The sequence below is a fragment of the Lacerta agilis genome, chromosome 2 (genome assembly GCF_009819535.1).
Source record: "Lacerta agilis isolate rLacAgi1 chromosome 2, rLacAgi1.pri, whole genome shotgun sequence".
Lineage (NCBI taxonomy): Eukaryota > Metazoa > Chordata > Lepidosauria > Squamata > Lacertidae > Lacerta > Lacerta agilis.
The window spans coordinates 117819993-117839496 of NC_046313.1; the positions used below are offsets into that span (position 1 = coordinate 117819993).

Below are 19504 nucleotides of genomic sequence, written 5' to 3' on the forward strand. Positions count from 1 at the left end.
CTGAATGGGGAGCTGGAGGGGGGGGCTCCCCCTTTGCCAACAGCAAATCCTCGTTTCCTTTTGCTTCCTTCTCACATCAGCCTCTTTCTTACCCAGGGAGCTCAGGAGGCCGATTTCCCTTGACATTGCCCATCTCTCACCCCCCCCAACTCGAAATCTCCTCCCTCTCTCCCAATCCAGATGTGACTCTGTTCTCCAGCTGCTTCCACTTCATCTCCCCTGCTTGCCCTCCCGATCTCCGCCCCACTGAGGCAGGGGCTTCAGCAGCAGATTTCGCAGGGGGGGGGGGCAGATCAGGGTCCTGGAGGAGCTCACCCTTCCTCTGACGCAGGAGGCAGAGCCTTGGGGGGGGGGGGCAGCAGTGAGAAGGGAGATGGAAGCTGTTAAGCAGAGAGGAGAGCATCCCTAGGTGGAATGGGGCTGCCACCCCTTTGAACGGAGGAGGACTGACTTCTGAGTCAACATGCACAGGGTGGGGCTGCAAATCCCTTTGTAATTAAGTTGCACTGGGGGGGGCCCTTTTCTGGTTCGTCTCAAGTGTCTTCGCCCCCCCTCCCCCCACCATGGGAAGCTGCCTTGATCTCTGCGCTTCAAAAAGGATCTTGCAATGCAAACCCTGTGGAGGGAGGGGGACCCCACTTTGCAGCCGGATGGTCTGCATCCCCCCCCCACCCCTCTCTACTGATTCCCAGAGGGAAAGTGGGGAGCCCTCCCCTGCTCCCCCGCCCCACACATTGCCACCCCCACTCTTCCCTCCCCACCTCCTTTCCCAGCTGCTCTGTTTATAGGTTCAGGCGGGGGAAATGCAATTTCTTCTGCCAAGCCCCAACCCCAAATCGCGCGCCCCCCCCCCGCCCCCCAAAATACGTGACACCTCTCCATCCTCTTCTGCAGGCCTCTTTCTCTTCCGGGGAATGTGCATGGAGACCCCTCCCTCCAACTTTGTTTCTATTCCCCCCCCACACAAAAAAACCCCACTTCCTGCCTCTCTAGGAAACGGAGCTCATTGGCCCAGAGGGAGGGATGAGTGGCAGGAGATCCGCCTCCCCCTCCCTGCTAACAGAAATTCCCTTCCCAGGCAGCAAGTTCTATCGCACAGTATATTCCCATTTATTTAGTGAGAAATTCATGCGTTCAATTCCTGCCAGAGGCAGCGAAAGGCGACCCCCCCCCCCAATGTCTGAAAAGCCTCCTCCTGGGAACGGGTTTATTTAGAGCAGGCACGTCCAACTCCCAAGAGACCGTGATCTACTCCCAGTATAAAAAAACTGGCAGTGATCTACCCATTGACTGGAGGGGGGAGGAGCGTGCGTGAGGTGGGTTGATCGCCCAGAGTTGTTGAGCTTTCTTTAGGAGGGAAGTGCCCAGATTTGTTGAGCTTTTTGGGGAGGAGGTTTTTTGTTTTGTTTTGTTTTGTTTTTCCTTTCCCCCATAACTTTTTGTACACAATAAGGACCCCGTGATCTACCAGGATCAGCTAGGGATCTACCGGTAGATCACGATCTACTGATTGGACACCCCTGATTTAGAGCACTAATTTAACACAACCCTAAAGGCTGGTCACTTGTCATTACAATGTGGTGGTGTTGTTCAGTCGCGTCCGACTCTTCGTGACCCCATGGACCAGAGCACACCAGGCACACCTATCTCACTGTCTCCCGCAGTTTGGCCAAACTCATGCTAGTCGTAACCTAGACAGCATCTTAAAAAGCAGAGACATCACCTTGCCGACAAAGGTCCGTATAGTTAAAGCTATGGTTTCTCCCAGTAGTAATGTACGGAAGTGAGAGCTGGACCATAAAGAAGACTGTTTGCCGAAGAACTGATGCTTTTGAATTATGGTGCTGGAGGAGACTCTTGAGAGTCCCATGGACTGCAAAAAGATCAAACCTATCCACCCTTAAAGAAATCAGCCATGAGTGCTCACTAGAAGGACAGATCCTGAAGTTGAGGCTCCAATACTTTGGCCACCTCATGAGAAGAGAAGACTCCCTAGAAAAGACCCTGATGTTGGGAAAGATGGAGGGCACAAGGAGAAGGGGACGACAGAGGATGAGATGCTGCGGGAGGCAGTGAAAGATAGGTGTGCCTGGCATGCTCTGGTCCATGGGGTCACAAGGAGTCGGACACGACTGAACGACTGAACAACAACAACAAAACCTTTTGTAAAAAGAGGGAGCTGATGGAGAAAGTTATGGGGTGGGGGGAGTGCAGCTCAGTGGTAGAGTAGTTGCTTTGCATGCAGAAGGTCTCGGATTCCTATTTTCACGTTTGGTGGGAGTGTACCGTGGTCCACACCTTCTGGGGGAAAGTTTTTTATCTGACCCCTAAAATCTGCAACATGAAAGTTGCCACAGAGGGGTGTGATAGATATTGTGGAGCATGACGCAGGTTGTAGAGGCTGACAAGACTATAATTTTCACATCTATGCTTGGATTTTGTCTGCCTTGGGACCTTGATCTGTTTTATGTGGACCTCGTGTTACATATTGACACATGTTGATGTCATACATTTGCAGTTGAATAGTTGTACCCATGTATTATTATGTTTGAGTTCTATATTATATCTGTTTATATGTAAAAATGATGGGAAATTGAGATTACTTTATCAGCCGGTTACGATCTTTGTGTGTTTGTATAGTGTTCTTCATGACCTTGGTTCTTTTGGGTGTTAATCACCAAATATATCTATGCACAATATATCTATAAATCAAAAGAATAGATGAGGGTTTCAAGATTGCCTTGGGCATATAAGTAGGTGCTTTCAGTCTTTCTGTGTCTTCAAGGTTCCATTATTGCAATTATAACAGTGGGGGGCTATGCTGCTGTTGCTCCAATATTAATCTAACTCTGCTTCCAAAGCGACACCCCCAGTCTCAGCTCCACTTTGTGCAACTCTCCATCCCCAGATACAAACATTTCCAACTCCTTCCACCAAACACCAAAACCAGCTCACTCTCAGTCCATCCTCATTCAGAAGCAACACTCCAGACTCACACACAGGGGTGCAGCAAGGTAAATTGGTACCCGGGGGCAAAAAAAAAATGTCAACCCCCCCCCCCGAGGCATAGGGAGGTCAGGTGGTACCCAGTGCGGAAAGTTTCTTGTCACCCCCCCCCCCATTGATTCCATCCCTACAAAAATGGTTTTATGTTATTTCATATTTTCTTACACAGGAATAATAAAAAGTAATAATAATAATAATAATAATAATAATAATAATAATAATAAACTTTTATTTCTATCCCGCCCTCCCTGGCCAAAGTCGGGCTCAGGGTGGCTAACATGAGATACATACCATTGGTATAAAATCAAACAGTAATTAAATTACGTCCTAAAAACATCTCAGAATCAAATCAAAGTCTAATTAGATGGCTTTCCACAGGGTTAGGGTTGGGAACAGTAAGTGCTCCACTGAACTGAAATTTCAGCCTTCACGACATAGGAAAACAGCCAAGTGAACAGCTATTTTGGTGGAGGAGGGTCAAGATATTAACCGATATGCATGAAATTTCATATATAGCTATATAATCCCTAGTATAGTAAGACAAGACCTTTGGAGCAGGCATTTTCAAAAAAGTTTTTTACGAACAGCCCTAGTAGGGCAGTAATTGTTCCTTGATAATTTGTCTACCCTTCCATTATGGAACCTGGGTCGGACAGCACCCCTTGCTACGCTCCTGTTCACACACTCCTCCTCTCTTTTAACATTAGATTAAATATTATATTATGCTTACTATGGTGAAATGTTACCTTCATTACTTTAAATACATGTCTAGACAACATTACATACAAACAACAAAAGCTCACATACTCTGCATGCATTTAAGATTGATTTCCTGTTACTGATGTGAAAGAAAGTGTCAACTTGGAGAGAAACAGGTTCTACACTCTAAAAAGCGTTTCACAATAGCCAAAGCAGATTCCACCCTCCTTCTAAAACATTTCTCTTCTTTGAGTTAATTGATGGCCAGTAGAGTATCCACTATTACAGCTCTTACCTCTCAGTCTTTTGATGGTTTTTAAGACTTCCACTACAACTGAATGTCTATCCCAGTTGATGAGGAATATAAAGACGAGCAGCACAGTCAGTCCTCTGGAAATGTGCAAGTCGCCTTGGAAGCACATGGAAGAATCCCAACCAAGCCTAAGAGGAGGCGTGTTGTGGTGATAGGGGATTCCCTACTGAGGGGTACAGAAGCAGGGATCTGTGGTCCTGACAAGACGTCTCGAGAGGTGTGCTTTCTCCCCGGAGCCAAGATCCAAGATATAACAGAGCGGCTGCAAGGAATCATAAAACCCACTGACAAATACCCCTTCCTTTTGGTCCATGTGGGAACCAATGACACTGCAAGCCATAGCCTCCAGAAGATCAAAAGTGATTATGAGGCTCTGGGCAGGAAGTTGAAGCAATTAAATGCACAAATTGTCATCTCATCTGTCCTCCCAGTTGAATGCCGTGGCCCAGGGAGAGAGAGGAAAATAGGGGAAGTGAGCACCTGGCTTCGCAAATGGTGCCAGCAGGAACGGTTTGGATTCTTAGATCACGGTCTGAAGTTTCTTGAATATGGACTGCTGGCAGGTGATGGGCTGCACCTCACAAAGGTTGGGAGGAATGTTTTCGCCAACAATCTCAAAAACCTCATCAGGAGGGCTTTAAACTGACTTATGTGGGGGAGGGTGACAGCGGTCCTGAAGGAAGGAGTCTATCAAGTGCTGAAGATGATCATCCAAATGTCAAGGACCAAATGGAGCAAACAGCATGCAGACCTAGTGGTGGGAATAAAAAATCCTTAAATAAGAGACTAGGGGGAATGATCAATGGTCTTCAATGTCTGTATACTAATGCACAGAGCATGGGAAATAAACAAGATGAACTTGAGCTCTTGGTACAGCAAACTAAATACGACATAATAGGCATCACTGAAACCTGGTGGGATGAGTCTCATGATTGGAATGTAGTAATAGATGGATACAATCTATTTCAAAGAAATAGACCAAACAGGAAAGGAGGAGGAGTGGCGTTATATGTCAGGGATGTGTATACCTGTGAAGAGATCCAGGATTTAAAACTTCAAAGCCAAACTGAGAGTATCTGGGTCAAAATTAAGGGAGAGAAAAATAACAGTGATCTCATTGTGGGCGTTTACTACAGATCCCCAAGCCAAACTGAGGACACAGATGATGCTTTCCTGGAACAGATGACCAAGCATTCAAAAGGAAGTGAGATAGTAGTAATGGGGGATTTCAACTATCCTGATATTTGTTGGATGTCAAACTCAGCCAAGAGCACAAGGTCTAACAGATTCCTCACTGGCCTTGCAGACAATTTCATTGTCCAGAAAGTGGGAGAAGCAACAAGAGGATCAGCCATTTTAGATCTGGTCTTAACCAATAGTGATGACTTGGTAAGTGGGGTAGAAGTGGCAGGATCATTAGGTGGGAGTGATCATGCTCTTCTGGAGTTTATTATACAGCGGAATGGAGCAACCAAGCATACTAAGACTCAAATTCTAGACTTTAAGAAAGCCGACTTCAGAAAATTTAGGGAAATGCTGGGTGTGATCCCATGGTCAGTAATACTAAAAGGGAAGGGAGTTCATGATGGATGGGAGTTTGTTAAAAGGGAGATATTAAAAGCACAACTTCAAGCAGTACCAATGAGACGAAAACATGGAAGGTGCCTAAAGAAGCCAGGGTGGCTATCTAAAGAACTTTTAACTGATTTAAGATTTAAAAGGGATATGTACAAAAAATGGAAAAAGGGGGAAATCACCAGAGAGGAATTCAAACAAATAGCCAGCACGTGTAGAGACAAAGTCAGAAAAGCTAAAGCACAGAATGAACTCAGGCTTGCTAGAGAGGTTAAAAGCAACAAAAAGGGCTTTTATGGGTATGTCCGTAGCAAAAGGAAGAACAATGAAACAGTGGGGTCACTTAGAGGAGAAGATGGTGAAATGCGAACAGGAGATAGAGAAAGGGCAGAACTCCTCAATGCCTTCTTTGCCTCGGTCTTCTCCAAAAAAGAAAACAATGCCCAACCTGAAGAATATGGAGCAGATGATTCAGCAGGGGAAACACAGCCCAGAATAAGTAAGGAGGCAATACAAGAAAACTTGGCTAGTTTAGATGTATTCAAGTCTCCAGGGCCAGATGAACTACATCCAAGAGTATTAAAAGAACTGGCAGAGGTGATTTCAGAACCACTGGCAGTAATCTTTGAGAATTCCTGGAGAACAGGCGAAGTGCCAGCAGACTGGAAGAGGGCAAATGTTGTCCCTATTTTCAAAAAGGGGGAAAGAGAAGACCCAAACAATTAACGCCCAGTCAGCCTGACATCAATACCAGGAAAGATTCTAGAGCAGATCATTAAGCAAACGGTCTGTGAGCACCTAGAAAGGAACGCTGTGATCACTAAAAGTCAGCATGGGTTTCTGAAAAATAAGTCATGTCAGACCAATCTGATCTCATTTTTTGACAGAATTACAAGCCTGGTAGATGAAGGGAACGCTGTGGATGTAGCCTATCTTGATTTCAGCAAGGCCTTTGACAAGGTGCCCCATGATGTTCTTGTAAAGAAGCTGGTAAAATGTGGGCTGGACAAGGCTACCATTCAGTGGATTTGTAACTGGCTGACTGACCGAACACAAAGGGTACTCATTAACGGCTCCTCTTCATCCTGGAGAGAAGTGACTAGTGGGGTGCCACAGGGTTCTGTCTTGGGCCCAGTCTTATTCAACATCTTTATCAATGACTTGGATGATGGGCTTGAGAGCATCCTGATCAAGTTTGCAGATGACACCAAATTGGGAGGGGTGGCTAATACCCCTGAGGACAGGATCACACTTCAAAATGACCTTAACAGATTAGAGAACTGGGCCAAAGCAAACAAGATGAATTTTAACAGGGATAAATGTAAAGTACTACACTTGGGCAAAAAAAATGAAAGGCACAAATACAGGATGGGTGACACCTGGCTTGAGAGCAGTACATGTGAAAAGGATCTAGGAGTCTTGGTAGACCATAAACTTGACATGAGTCAACAGTGTGATGCAGCAGCTAAAAAAGCCAACGCAATTCTGGGCTGCATCAATAGGAGTATAGCGTCTAGATCAAGGGAAGTAATAGTACCACTGTATTCTGCTCTGAGCATGCCGTGGCGCCGGAAATCACTTCTGCGCATGCCCAGACGCCAAAAATCATGCCCGCGCAGAAGCGATTTTCTGCGTCTGGACATTCGCAGACAAAATTTCCAGCGCCATGCACGGGGGGCTTGCTGAGCGGACGGCTTGGTTGGCGAACGGCTCGTGGGCTGGTAAAACCGCCTTCCTGGGCCGCTTCTGGCCCATGGGTCAGAGGTTGCTGACCTCTGCTCTATCCACTTCCCTAGCACTTATATGGTTTCTCCCCTGTATGAGTTTGTTGATGTTTTGTAAGACGTCCACTCCGACTGAAGCTCTTTACACACTCCATGCATTTAAAGGGTTTCTCCCCCGTGTGAGTCCGTTGATGAATTCTAAGGTGTCCATTCTGACTGTAGCTCTTTCCACACTCCATGCATAGAAATGCTTTCTCCCTTGTGTGAGTCCGTTGATGTTTTCTTAGTGTTCCATAGTGACTGAAGGTCTTTCCACACACCATACATTTAAATGGTGTCTCCCCTGTGAGTCCGTTGATGTTTTCTTAGTGTTCCACTCTGACTGTAGCACTTTCCACACTCCATGCATTGAAATGGTTTCTCCCCCGTGTGAGTCCGTTGATGAATTCTAAGTTCTCCACTCTGACAAAAGCACTTTCCACACTCCATGCATTTAAATGGTTTCTCCCCTGTGTGAGTCCGTTGATGAATTCTAAGGTGTCCATTCTCAGTGAAGCTCTTTCCACACTCCATGCATTTGAATGGTTTCTCCCCTGTGTGAGTCCGTTGATGAATTCTAAGGTGTCCATTCTGACTGTAGCTCTTTCCACACTCCATGCATTTAAATGGTTTCTCCCCTGTGTGAGTCCGTTGATGAATTCTAAGGTTTCCACTCTCAGTGAAGCTCTTTCCACACTCCATGCATTTAAATGGTTTCTCCCCGGTGTGAGTCCGTTGATGAATTCTAAGGTTTCCACTCTCAGTGAAGCTCTTTCCACACTCCATGCATTTAAATGGTTTCTCCCCGGTGTGAGTCCGTTGATGAATTCTAAGTGTTCCACTCTCAGTGAAGCTATTTCCACACTCCATGCATTTAAAAGGTTTCTCCCCTGTGTGAGTCCGTTGATGAATTCTAAGGTTTCCATTCTGACTGAAGCTCTTTCCACACTCCATGCATTTAAATGGTTTCTCCCCCATGTGAGTCCATTGATGAATTCTAAGTGTTCCACTCTCAGTGAAGCTCTTTCCACACTCCATGCATTTAAATGGTTTCTCCCCCGTGTGAGTCCGTTGATGAATTGCAAGTTTTCCTCTCTCAGTGAAGCTCTTTCCACACTCAGTACATTTATATGGTTTCTCTCCTATGTGAGTTTGTTGATGTTTTCTAAGTGTTCCACTGTGAATGAAGCTCTTTCCACACTCCATGCATTTAAATGGTTTCTCCCCCGTGTGAGTCCGTTGATGAATTCTAAGTTCTCCACACCGACAAAAGCACTTTGAACACTCCATGCATTTAAATGGTTTCTCCCCCGTGTGAGTCCGTTGATGAATTGCAAGTTTTCCTCTCTCAGTGAAGCTCTTTCCACACTCCATGCATTTAAATGGTTTCTCCCCCGTGTGAGTCCGTTGATGAATTCTAAGTTTTCCACTGTGAATGAAGCTCTTTCCACACTCCATGCATTTAAATGGTTTCTCCCCCGTGTGAGTCCGTTGATGAATTCTAAGTGTTCCACTCTCAGTGAAGCTCTTTCCACACTCCATGCATTTAAATGGTTTCTCCCCCGTGTGAATCCGTTGATGAATTCTAAGTGTTCCACACTCAGTGAAGCTCTTTCCACACTCCATGCATTTAAATGGTTTCTCCCCCGTGTGAGTCCGTTGATGAATTCTAAGGTGTCCATTCTGACTGTAGCTCTTTCCACACTCCAGGCATTTAAATGGTTTCTCCCCCGTGTGAGTCCGTTGATGAATTCTAAGTTTTCCACTGTGAATGAAGCTCTTTCCACACTCCATGCATTTAAATGGTTTCTCCCTCGTGTGAGTCCGTTGATGAATTCTAAGTGTTCCACTCTCAGTGAAGCTCTTTCCACACTCCATGCATTTAAATGGTTTCTCCCCCGTGTGAATCCGTTGATGAATTCTAAGTGTTCCACTGCGAATGAAGCTCTTTCCACACTCCATGCATTTAAATGGTTTCTCCCCCGTGTGAATCCGTTGATGAATTCTAAGTGTTCCACACTCAGTGAAGCTCTTTCCACACTCCATGCATTTAAATGGTTTCTCTCCTGTGTGAGTTTGTTGATGTTTTCTAAGTGTTCCTCTGTCAGTGAAGCTCTTTCCACACTTTCCACACTCCATGCTTTCAAATTGTTTATCCTCTCTCTTTTCACACTCCATGTATTTATATGGTTTCTTCGTTATTCCTATTGAACATGGCCCACCAGAATTTTGACTGTCTTCTCCATTGTCTTCTTTCGACCAGGGGAACGGGGAGAAAATCATATTTGTTTTCTAGGAAGAGAACAGAGGAATATTACACACATCAATCATCTCATACATTCTCTCTTGTCCTCCATTTCTTCCATATTTTTAGGAAAGGCAAATGAAATAATGGTAAATAATGGTAATGCATCATCAGCCTTTCATAACCCTTAATAATCGTCAATGAACCAGCATTATCTCAGAATATGGTTGAACTGTGGGGGTTTACTTTTTATAAAAAGTGGTTTCTCACAGGAAAGGGAGCTGCTTTATGTCCCTGAACCTGCTCACTATTCATCAGGGTCCTAAGTTCATCATGAAGTTCTTAATACTCGGCACAATAATCCTCGACCCCCTGCTGAGTGTGGGCACCTTGGATTTATAGTGTTAGGGTCTGGATACCAATCATAATCCCTGGGAAATGGTTTCTCTCCTGTGTGAGTTTGTTGATGTTTTCTAAGTGTTCCACTGTGAATGAAGCTCTTTCCACACTCCATGCATTTAAATGGTTTCTCCCCCGTGTGAGTCCGTTGATGAATTGCAAGTTTTCCTCTCTCAGTGAAGCTCTTTCCACACTCAGTACATTTAAATGGTTTCTCCCCCGTGTGAGTCCGTTGATGAATTCTAAGTTTTCCACTGTGACTAAAGCTCTTTCCACACTCCATGCATTTAAATGGTTTCTCCCCCGTGTGAGTCCGTTGATGAATTCTAAATGTTCCACTCTCAGTGAAGCTCTTTCCACACTCCATGCATTTAAATGGTTTCTCCCCCGTGTGAGTCCGTTGATGAATTCTAAGGTGTCCATTCTGACTGAAGCTCTTTCCACACTCCATGCATTTAAATGGTTTCTCCCCTGTGTGAGTCCGTTGATGAATTCTAAGCCTTCCACTGTGACTGAAGCTCTTCCCACACTCAATACATTTAAATGGTTTCTCTCCTGTGTGAGTCCGTTGATGTTTTCTAAGTTTTCCTCTCTCAGTGAAGCTCTTTCCACACTCAGTACATTTAAATGGTTTCTCTCCTGTGTGAGTTTGTTGATGTTTTCTAAGTGTTCCACTGTGAATGAAGCTCTTTCCACACTCCATGCATTTAAATGGTTTCTCCCCCGTGTGAGTCCGTTGATGAATTCTAAGGTTTCCTTTCTGACTGTAGCTCTTTCCACACTCCATGCATTTAAATGGTTTCTCCCCGGTGTGAGTCCGTTGATGAATTCTAAGTGTTCCACTTTCAGTGAAGCTATTTCCACACTCCATGCATTTAAATGGTTTCTCCCCCGTGTGAATCCGTTGATGAATTCTAAGGTATCCACTCTGACTGTAGCTCTTTCCACACTCCATGCATTTAAATGGTTTCTCCCGCCTGTGAGTCCGTTGATGTTTTCTTAATGTTCCACTGTGAATGAAGCTCTTTCCACACTCCATGCATTTAAATGGTTTCTCCCCCATGTGAGTCCATTGATGAATTCTAAGTGTTCCACTCTCAGTGAAGCTCTTTCCACACTCCATGCATTTAAATGGTTTCTCCCCCATGTGAGTCCGTTGATGAATTCTAAGTGTTCCACTCTCAGTGAAGCTCTTTCCACACTCCATGCATTTAAATGGTTTCTCCCCCGTGTGAGTCCGTTGATGAATTGCAAGTTGTCCTCTCTCAGTGAAGCTCTTTCCACACTCAGTACATTTAAATGGTTTCTCTCCTGTGTGAGTTTGTTGATGTTTTCTCAGTGTTCCACTCCGACTGAAGCTCTTTCCACACTCCATGCATTTAAATAGTTTTTCCCCCGTGTGAGTCCGTTGATGAATTCTAAGGTGTCCATTCTGACTGAAGCTCTTTCCACACTCTATGCATTTAAATGGTTTCTCCCCTGTGTGAGTCCGTTGATGAATTCTAAGCCTTCCACTGTGACTGAAGCTCTTTCCACGCTCAATACATTTAAATGGTTTCTCTCCTGTTTGTTGATGTTTTCTAAGTGTTCCTAAGTGATGTTTTCTAAGTGTTCCTCTGTCAGTGAAGCTCTTTCCACACTCCATGCTTTCAAATTGTTTATCCTCTCTCTTTTTACACTCCATGTATTTAAATGGTTTCTTCGTTATTCCTATTGAACATGGCCCACCAGAATTTTGACTGTCTTCTCCATTGTCTTCTTTCGACCAGGGGAACGAGGAGAAAATCATATTTGTTTTCTAGGAAGAGAACAGAGGAATATTACACACATCAATCATCTCATACATTCTCTCTTGTCCTCCATTTGTTCCAAATTTTTAGGAAAGGCAAATGAAATAATGTTAAATAAGGGTAATGCATCATCAGCCTTTCATAACCCTTAATAATCATTTATGAACCAGCATTATCTCAGAATATGGTTGAACTGTGGGGTTTACTTTTTATAAAAAGTGGTTTCTCACAGGAAAGGGAGCTGCTCTATGTCCCTGAACCTGCTCACTATTCATCAGGGTCCTAAGTTCATCATGAAGTTCTTAATACTCTGCACAATAATCCTTGACCACCTGCTGAGTGTGGGCACCTTAGATTTATAGTGTTATGGTCAGGATACCAATCATAATCCCTGGGAAATTTCTCAAGAGCCCTTAAGATCCAGTTAAACCAACTCCCAAATAACACTGAGCCCTAGAGCATCGGTGGCGAACCAATGGCACGCGTGCACAGTGGGCACACGGAGCCCTCACGGCTGGCACTCGCACTATCGGCAATATCGGCACTGTGGTTTTGTTGTTTTTTCCATTTGTGCTCCCGCTCCTCCCCATGCTACTGCAGGCATCCGGAACTGTTTTTTACTCTCTTTTTTTTTTTGCTGGTAGACGGCAATTCTGTTCTGCGATTGGTCTGTTTCTGATTGGGTGTTACAGCGTTCCTTATTTTACCCTCATGATTTTTTTCTTGCACTTTTTCAATGCTGCGTGGTAGTTCCCAGCTCCCCCCCCCAACTCCAATCCTCCGCAGGCCTGACCTCAAACACAAGAGGGCCTGGAAGAAGAGGAAGAAGACAGAGCTTCTCTTAGATCCCCATCATCCCCACTCAACACAGAGGGAGGCTGGGTGGTCCCATCTGTGCCTTTTCCCTCCTCCCTGCTCCCGTTGCTCGTTTGCTACCTGAGGAAGCTGGCTGGCTCTTCTTTCCACTCCAGTGATAAGAAGAGACTGTTCAGAGGGTGTATGAGAGGCCATTGCGCTGCCTATAGGCGATTCAGAGGAAGAGGAGGCGTAAACTCGGCCACTTCTGGGAATCTCTCAGCTGTTGAGAAGATGCACCTCAATGCAGGGAGCAGCTCTTTAAGGAAAACAATGAAGAAATTATTATTATTATTATTATTAATTAAATTTATATACCGTCCTATACCCGGAAGTCTCAGGGTGGTTCACAGAAAGATGGATTTAATTAGGGTGGGATACATTTACACAGATAGCATACCTGATACACATTACAAATATCAATACAAATAAACTAATACACATACATTCTAATTACAAAAGCAGAGAACTGGAAGGATGTAATCCTTTCTACAGGAACTTTACAATACTATAAGCTGCCTCAGTCTTTAGGGGACATTCAGCTCTGGTTTGTAAAGTTCTAGGATCAAATCCCAAACTCTTAATGAAGCTTCACAAAAAGCATTACGGTCAGTACCTCTGCAGACCTCGCTTTTCCTTTCCTTCGAACAGCCATCCAGGAAACCAGTTTCTGACCCTTTGATACTTTTAGAATAAAGAAAATAAGACAAACTCCTAAATTATGGGCAGAATTTGCCGTTGGAAGAAAAGCAATATCTGTAGGGCACCAGGGTGCAGAAGCTGCATCCAAGCTGATCAGATGGAAATATTTAGAGCACTCTATGCACTAACATAACATAACATAACATATATCAGATATTGAGAATGCAACAGAAAAAAATGGGGAATAGAAAATCACCTGGACCAGATGGCTTTCCTATAGAATGGTATAAAATATTCAAAAATCTATTAGTCCCCAGACTTCTTGAAGTCTATGAGGAAATAGCTGACAAAGGTATATCAGCTACAACATTTAATGAAGCTTTAATAATAATTATACCAAAACTAAACAAAGGCCCTACTAAATGTGCAAATTATAGACCAATATCATTAATGAATGTTGATGCAAAGATTTTGAACGCAATATTGGCTGGAAAACTACAAAATGTTATTCAAGATTTGATACCTAATTATCAATCAGGTTTTATAAAAACAAGACAAGCTACAGATAATATCAGATTAACAATAGATTTGATAAATTTAAACAAAGATGAAGAGGAATTTATGATATTGTCATTAGACGCAGAAAAGGCTTTTGACAGAATATATAAAGAATTTATAGGCTTTGTGTTACGTAAATTTGGTTTCCCTATAGAATACTGTAATTGGATTAAAATGATTTATAAAAACCCAACGTCCCGGATTATTACAAATGGAAGAATTGTGAATCTGATCAGCTTAAAGCGAGGAACGAGACAAGGATGTCCTCTTTCTCCTTTATTATTTAATCTATGCTTGGAACCATTAACAAGAGCAATAATTCAGGATGAGCATATCAAGGGTGTAAAGCACAACAAAGATAATTACAAAATTGTATTATTTGCCGATGATATCCTTTTATTTATTACAAAACCAGAAGATACAATTCCAAAAATTATGGAGAAAATAAAAGCCTTTGGCAAAATATCAGAATACTCCATAAATTGGACAAAATCAGAGATTTTACGAATAGGGCCAAGGGCTATAGTATATAGAAACCATCAATTTCGGATGTGCAAAGACTCTATTAAATATTTGGGTATAATCATTTCATCTGATATAGACCAAATTGTAAAATTAAATTTGAATCAAATTATAAATGAAATTTCTTTTGATATTGAAAGGTGGGGACCGCTGAACCTTTCCCTTTGGGGAAAGGTTAATGTCCTCAAAATGAATGTTGTTCCAAAGCTTCTATACATTCTTAGAGGATTACCAATATATATTCCCAAATTATACTTCCAAAAAAAAAAAAATCAACTATTTAGATCGTGTCTGTGGGGCACAAAGCCACCAAGAATATCACTACATAAAATGCAACTCCCAACAAAGGAAGGCGGCTTTGGGCTCCCAAATCTGGAATCATGTCACCAGGCTTACTTGCTGAGTAAGACTAATTATTGGAGAACTAACAAGAATCCCATTTGGGCTTCTCTCGAATATAGTTTCTTTGAACCTCTTGTAGGGTGGACTAAACTCGGCTCCAATTTTATGAAATATCCTATTATCCTGGAGACTATTAAAGCACCTATAAAAATTTGGATGAATATAAATAAAAATAATAAGGATGACCCCTATCAGCATGAGAAATTAACAATATGGGCCAACCCAAAATTAAAAATTGGAAAGCAAGTAATAATTTGGCAAAATTGGATGAAAAAAGGTATTTTGACATTGAATCAATTAATTGATGAAAATTATAAATTTGTGGAATATAAGACTTTGCAAGTAAAGTATGGATTAACTAGTGAAATGCAATGGCAATACATCCAATTGAAACATTTGTTGGAAAGGCAGTTTGGCCCTGACGCTATAGCAGCATCGGAAACACCTATGCTGCTACAAGATTTAATCTCTGCAACAAAAACAAAAAACTCTACACTTGCACTATATAAAATCCTACTTGATAGGAAGAAATATGATCTAGAATATGATAGACAAAAATGGAGTGAAGAGTTAGGGGTACAGATAACTAATGATATATGGGAGTCAAGTATAAACTCAATAGAAATAGCCTCTATGGATTTAAGACTAAGACTTATTCAACAGAAAATAATATTTAGAGTCCACTGGACCCCAGCAAAACTATACCAGAAGAAAATAACAAGTGTAGACAATTGCTGGAGATGTGGGAGTAAAATGGCGAACTTAGTACATATGTTGTTTAATTGCTCGATGATAAGATCATTTTGGTGTGAGGTGAGGATATTTATAGCAAGAGTAATAAAAAGGAATTGTCATTTAGGGGAACTGAATTTAATTCTAAATTATATTCTGGAAACGTGGGAGACTTCAGGGGGTCAAAAAAAATGGATATACCGTGCTATATTAGAAGCAAAAAAACTTGTTTTGATGAATTGGAAAAGCCGTAAAAAGATTCAATTGAGCACATGGATTGATAATATGGACAGATTAGCTACATATGAACGAATTGCATGCCGTCGCAAATTAAGAATGGAGAAATATGAAGAAATCTGGAATGAATATTTAAGTGATAAGGCGGACAGAGGTGGGAGGTAGAGGGGGGCGAGAGAGGTGGGGAAATAGTGTTGTAAAAAAAAAGGTGTAGTCAGAGGTATATCAGTGTATTTAAATTTGAATTGTCAATCTGTGTTATTATTGTTGTTATGGTTTTTATGGTTTGTGTTTTTTGTGGTCGATGCTTGTATCAAAAAATGAATAAAAAGATTTAAAAAAAATAACATTTGAATTATGGTGCTGGAGGAGACTCTTGAGAGTCCCATGGACTGCAAAAAGATAAAACTTATCCATCCTTAAAGAAATCAGCCCTGAGTGCTCACTGGAAGGGCAGATCCTGAAGTTGAGGCTCCAGTACTTTGGCCACCTCATGAGAAGAGAAGACTCCCTAGAAAAGACCCTGATGTTGGGGAAGATGGAGGGCACAAGGAGAAGGGGACGACAGAGGATGAGATGGTTGGACAGTGTTCTCGAAGCTACTAACATGAGTTTGGCCAAACTGCGGGAGGCAGTGGAGGATAGGGGTGCCTGGCGTGCTCTGGTCCATGGGGTCACGAAGAGTCGGACACGACTGAACAACAACAACAATAAATGCACTAACATGGATTGTAGCTTAGCGGACAGAAATATGAAGTTCAGTGGCTTATGGCCCCCTAGTCCTTCCTCTTAGGAACCTGTGTGTTTGTGTTCGTGTGTGTACCCTGTTATCTTCCTTACACTGTGAGGAAGGACAGGAGGAGAAATAATCAGGGGGTCCAAACTGGCCACAGGGCGTCCCTCCTGAGCATGGGGATGTGAGACTGGGTCTCCCTGGTGTAAGCCCAGCAACCAAACTGCAGGGTGGGGAAACCTCAGACCCAGGGGCTGAATTGGCCCTCAAGTCATCTCTCTCTTCCCCAAGAATTTCCCCAGTGCCACACCCTCTTTCCAAAGCTTCTCGGCTGCCTCCGGGGGGGGGGGTGGGGGTGGGGGCTTTTGTGTGGCTGGAAAAAATCCCTGGAAGGCAGGAAGCTCCTGGGCAAAGCTCAGAGTCAGCTCCATAGCTCCACCAACTCTGTCCTCTGGCCCTACCCATCAATGGAAAGTGGCCCCTGGAAGGCTGCTCAGGAGCGAATGTGGCCCTCAGGCTCGATAATGGTGTCCACCCCTATTCCAAACATGAATCAGGCTCTCATCCTGTCACACCTTGCTGGGTTCTTGTGTGAGTATTGCCCAGGTGGTGGGCTTTGGATCACCTACATACAGTATTATAAGGTCCTCCTGGCAACCTGGATGGGGACGAGGCCAGGCAGGATTGAGGCTGGCAGCACCGGCAGAGAAAGTCCCTCAGCACCTCTGCGCTGGGCCAATCCTGCAAGACAGGCCAGATCTCCCACCCCTGGGTGCTTTGATTCTCCTTCCGACAAAGTCCCAAGAGGATATCTGGAGAACCCTCTTCTTGGAAAGAAACAGCACCAAAATATGCGCAAGGGGGAGAGATTAATCTCCTTCCCCCCCTTTCCTTCAATTGCAGCTGGGGAGGGGGCATTTCTTTAATTCCTCCAGGCTTTGCCTTGAAGCTTTTAAAATGGCTCCTTAGACCTTGATCAGCTTCAAATCCTGCCATCCCTGGGCCCATTTCCCATGCCAAGCAGGAGGAAAACTGATGAGGTGCTTTTTCATGCTTCAGGAAATTGAAAATGCACCTCTTTCCTCCAGTATTGGGGAACAAAAGCAGCACAGCAACCCCCCCCCAACTGCACCCGCCAACATGGGAAACCCAACAAGGCTCTTTCCTTTGTGCCAAAGCAACCTCAGCCTCCCAGACTAGGATTTCTGAAAGAGGAGCTGGGGGGGGGGCTCCCCCTTCCTTAGCCTCTTTCTTACTACGGAAGCTCCCGATTTCCCTTGACATTGTCCATCTCTCACCCCCCCCCCAACTCGAAATCTCCTCCCTCTCTCCCAATCCAGACGTGACTCTGTTCTCCAGCTGCTTCCACTTCCTCTCCCCTGCTTGCCCTCCTGATCTGCGCCCCACTGAGGCAGGGGCTTCAGCAGCAGATTTCGGGGGGTGGGGGGGCTTTAGCAAACAACATCAAAATCTTTGCGGGCGGAGACATTTCTTTAATTCCTCCAGTCTTTGCCTGCATCCAGCCCCCCCCCCCGCCCCGATCCCTACAGTTAAAGGACGGAGCCCCTCCCTGCTTTCCTCCCCCCCCCCAATCCTCCCGCCTCCTTTCCCAGCCGCCCTGTTTGTGGATTCAGAAAGAGGGAAAGCAAATCCTTCTCCCACCCCCAACTCCAAATAACCCCCCAATATGCGGCACCTCTTTCTCCTCTTCTCCAAGTCCGCTTCTCTTCCGGGAATGAGGATGGAGACCCCTACCCTCCAAATAGTCTCCCCCCCCCCAAAAAAAACTTCCTGCCTCTCTAGGAAGCGGAGCTCATTGACTCAGAGGGAGGGGGAGAGGGAGGAGATCCCCCTCCCCCTCCCTGCAAACAGAAATTCCCAGCCAGCAAGCTCCATATTCCCATTTATTTAGTGAGAAATTCGTGCGTTCAATTCCTGGCAGCGCCAGCGAAAGACGACCCCCCACCCCCCAATTTCTGAAAAGCCTCTTCCCGGGAAAGGGGTTTAGAGCAGGAACTTAAGACAACCCTAAAGGCTGGTCCCTTGTCATTACATTGCTTTCCTCCCAAGAAGCAGGCGTCTTTTAATATGGGGACAGCAGTCACGAAATTAAGAGACGCCTGCTTCTTGGGAGGAAAGCAATGACAAACCTAGACAGCATCTTAAAAAGCAGAGACATCACCTTGCCGAAAAAGGTCCGTCTAGTTAAAGCGATGGTTTTCCCAGAAGTAATGTACGAAGTGAGAGCTGGACCATAAAGAAGGCTGATCGCCGAAGAATTGATGCTTTTGAATTATGTTGCTGCAGGAGACTCTTGAGAGTCCCATGGACTGCAAAAAGATCAAACATATCCAATCTCAAGGAAATTGGACCTGAGTGCTCACTAGAAGGACAGATCCTGAAGTTGAGGCTCCAGTACTTTGGCCACCTCATGAGAAGAGAAGACTCCCTGGGAAAGACCCTGATGTTGGGAAAGATGGAGGGCACAAGGAGAAGGGGACGGCAGAGGATGAGATGGTTGGACAGTGTTCTCGAAGATACTAACATGAGTTTGGCCAAACTGCGGGAGGCAGTGAAGGATAGGCGTGCCTGGCGTGCTCTGGTCCATGGGGTCACAAGGAGTCGCACACGACTGAACAACAACAACAAAACCTTTTGTAAAAAGAGGGAGCTGATGGAGAAAGTTATGGGGTGGGGGGAGTGCAGCTCAGTGGTAGAGTAGTTGCTTTGCATGCAGAAGGTCTCGGATTCCTATTTTCACGTTTGGTGGGAGTGTACCGTGGTCCACACCTTCTGGGGGAAAGTTTTTTATCTGACCGCTAAAATCACTAAACAATCTATCCGTACTCATACAGCATTTGCCTTAATATAACAATATTTGACCCCATATTCTAGGCTTCAATCTAAAGAATTAATTTGCTCTCTGTTCACAAACAATAGAGGCTTGGATTAATAACATATGGACCATTGCTTTATCTATCAGAACGCCTCACATACCATTGATGTCTAATCAAATGCATCTCCAAAAAAAAG

The 19504-nt window shown here is 44.2% G+C and overlaps 2 protein-coding genes across 2 annotated transcripts in view; both read right to left on the reverse strand.

Moving 5' to 3' along the window:
- Positions 1 to 7397: 7397 nt before the first annotated feature.
- The window catches only part of LOC117042205 (oocyte zinc finger protein XlCOF6-like), a gene marked incomplete at its 3' end in the record, with an annotated part of 67856 nt that continues 55749 nt past the window's right edge, over positions 7398 to 19504 (reverse strand). The window contains exons 3-4 of the mRNA XM_033141729.1: positions 7716 to 9648; positions 7398 to 7567 (exon numbers count right to left, since the gene is read on the reverse strand). Coding sequence (XP_032997620.1) covers positions 7398 to 7567; positions 7716 to 9648 — 2103 coding nt within the window. The remainder of the gene's footprint in view (positions 7568 to 7715; positions 9649 to 19504) is intronic.
- The window catches only part of LOC117042994, a 54109-nt gene continuing 44537 nt past the window's right edge, over positions 9933 to 19504 (reverse strand). Inside the window, 3 exon segments of the mRNA XM_033142616.1 lie at positions 9933 to 10895; positions 11148 to 11502; positions 13116 to 13134. Of these exon segments, the coding sequence (XP_032998507.1) occupies positions 9933 to 10895; positions 11148 to 11502; positions 13116 to 13134 (1337 nt within the window).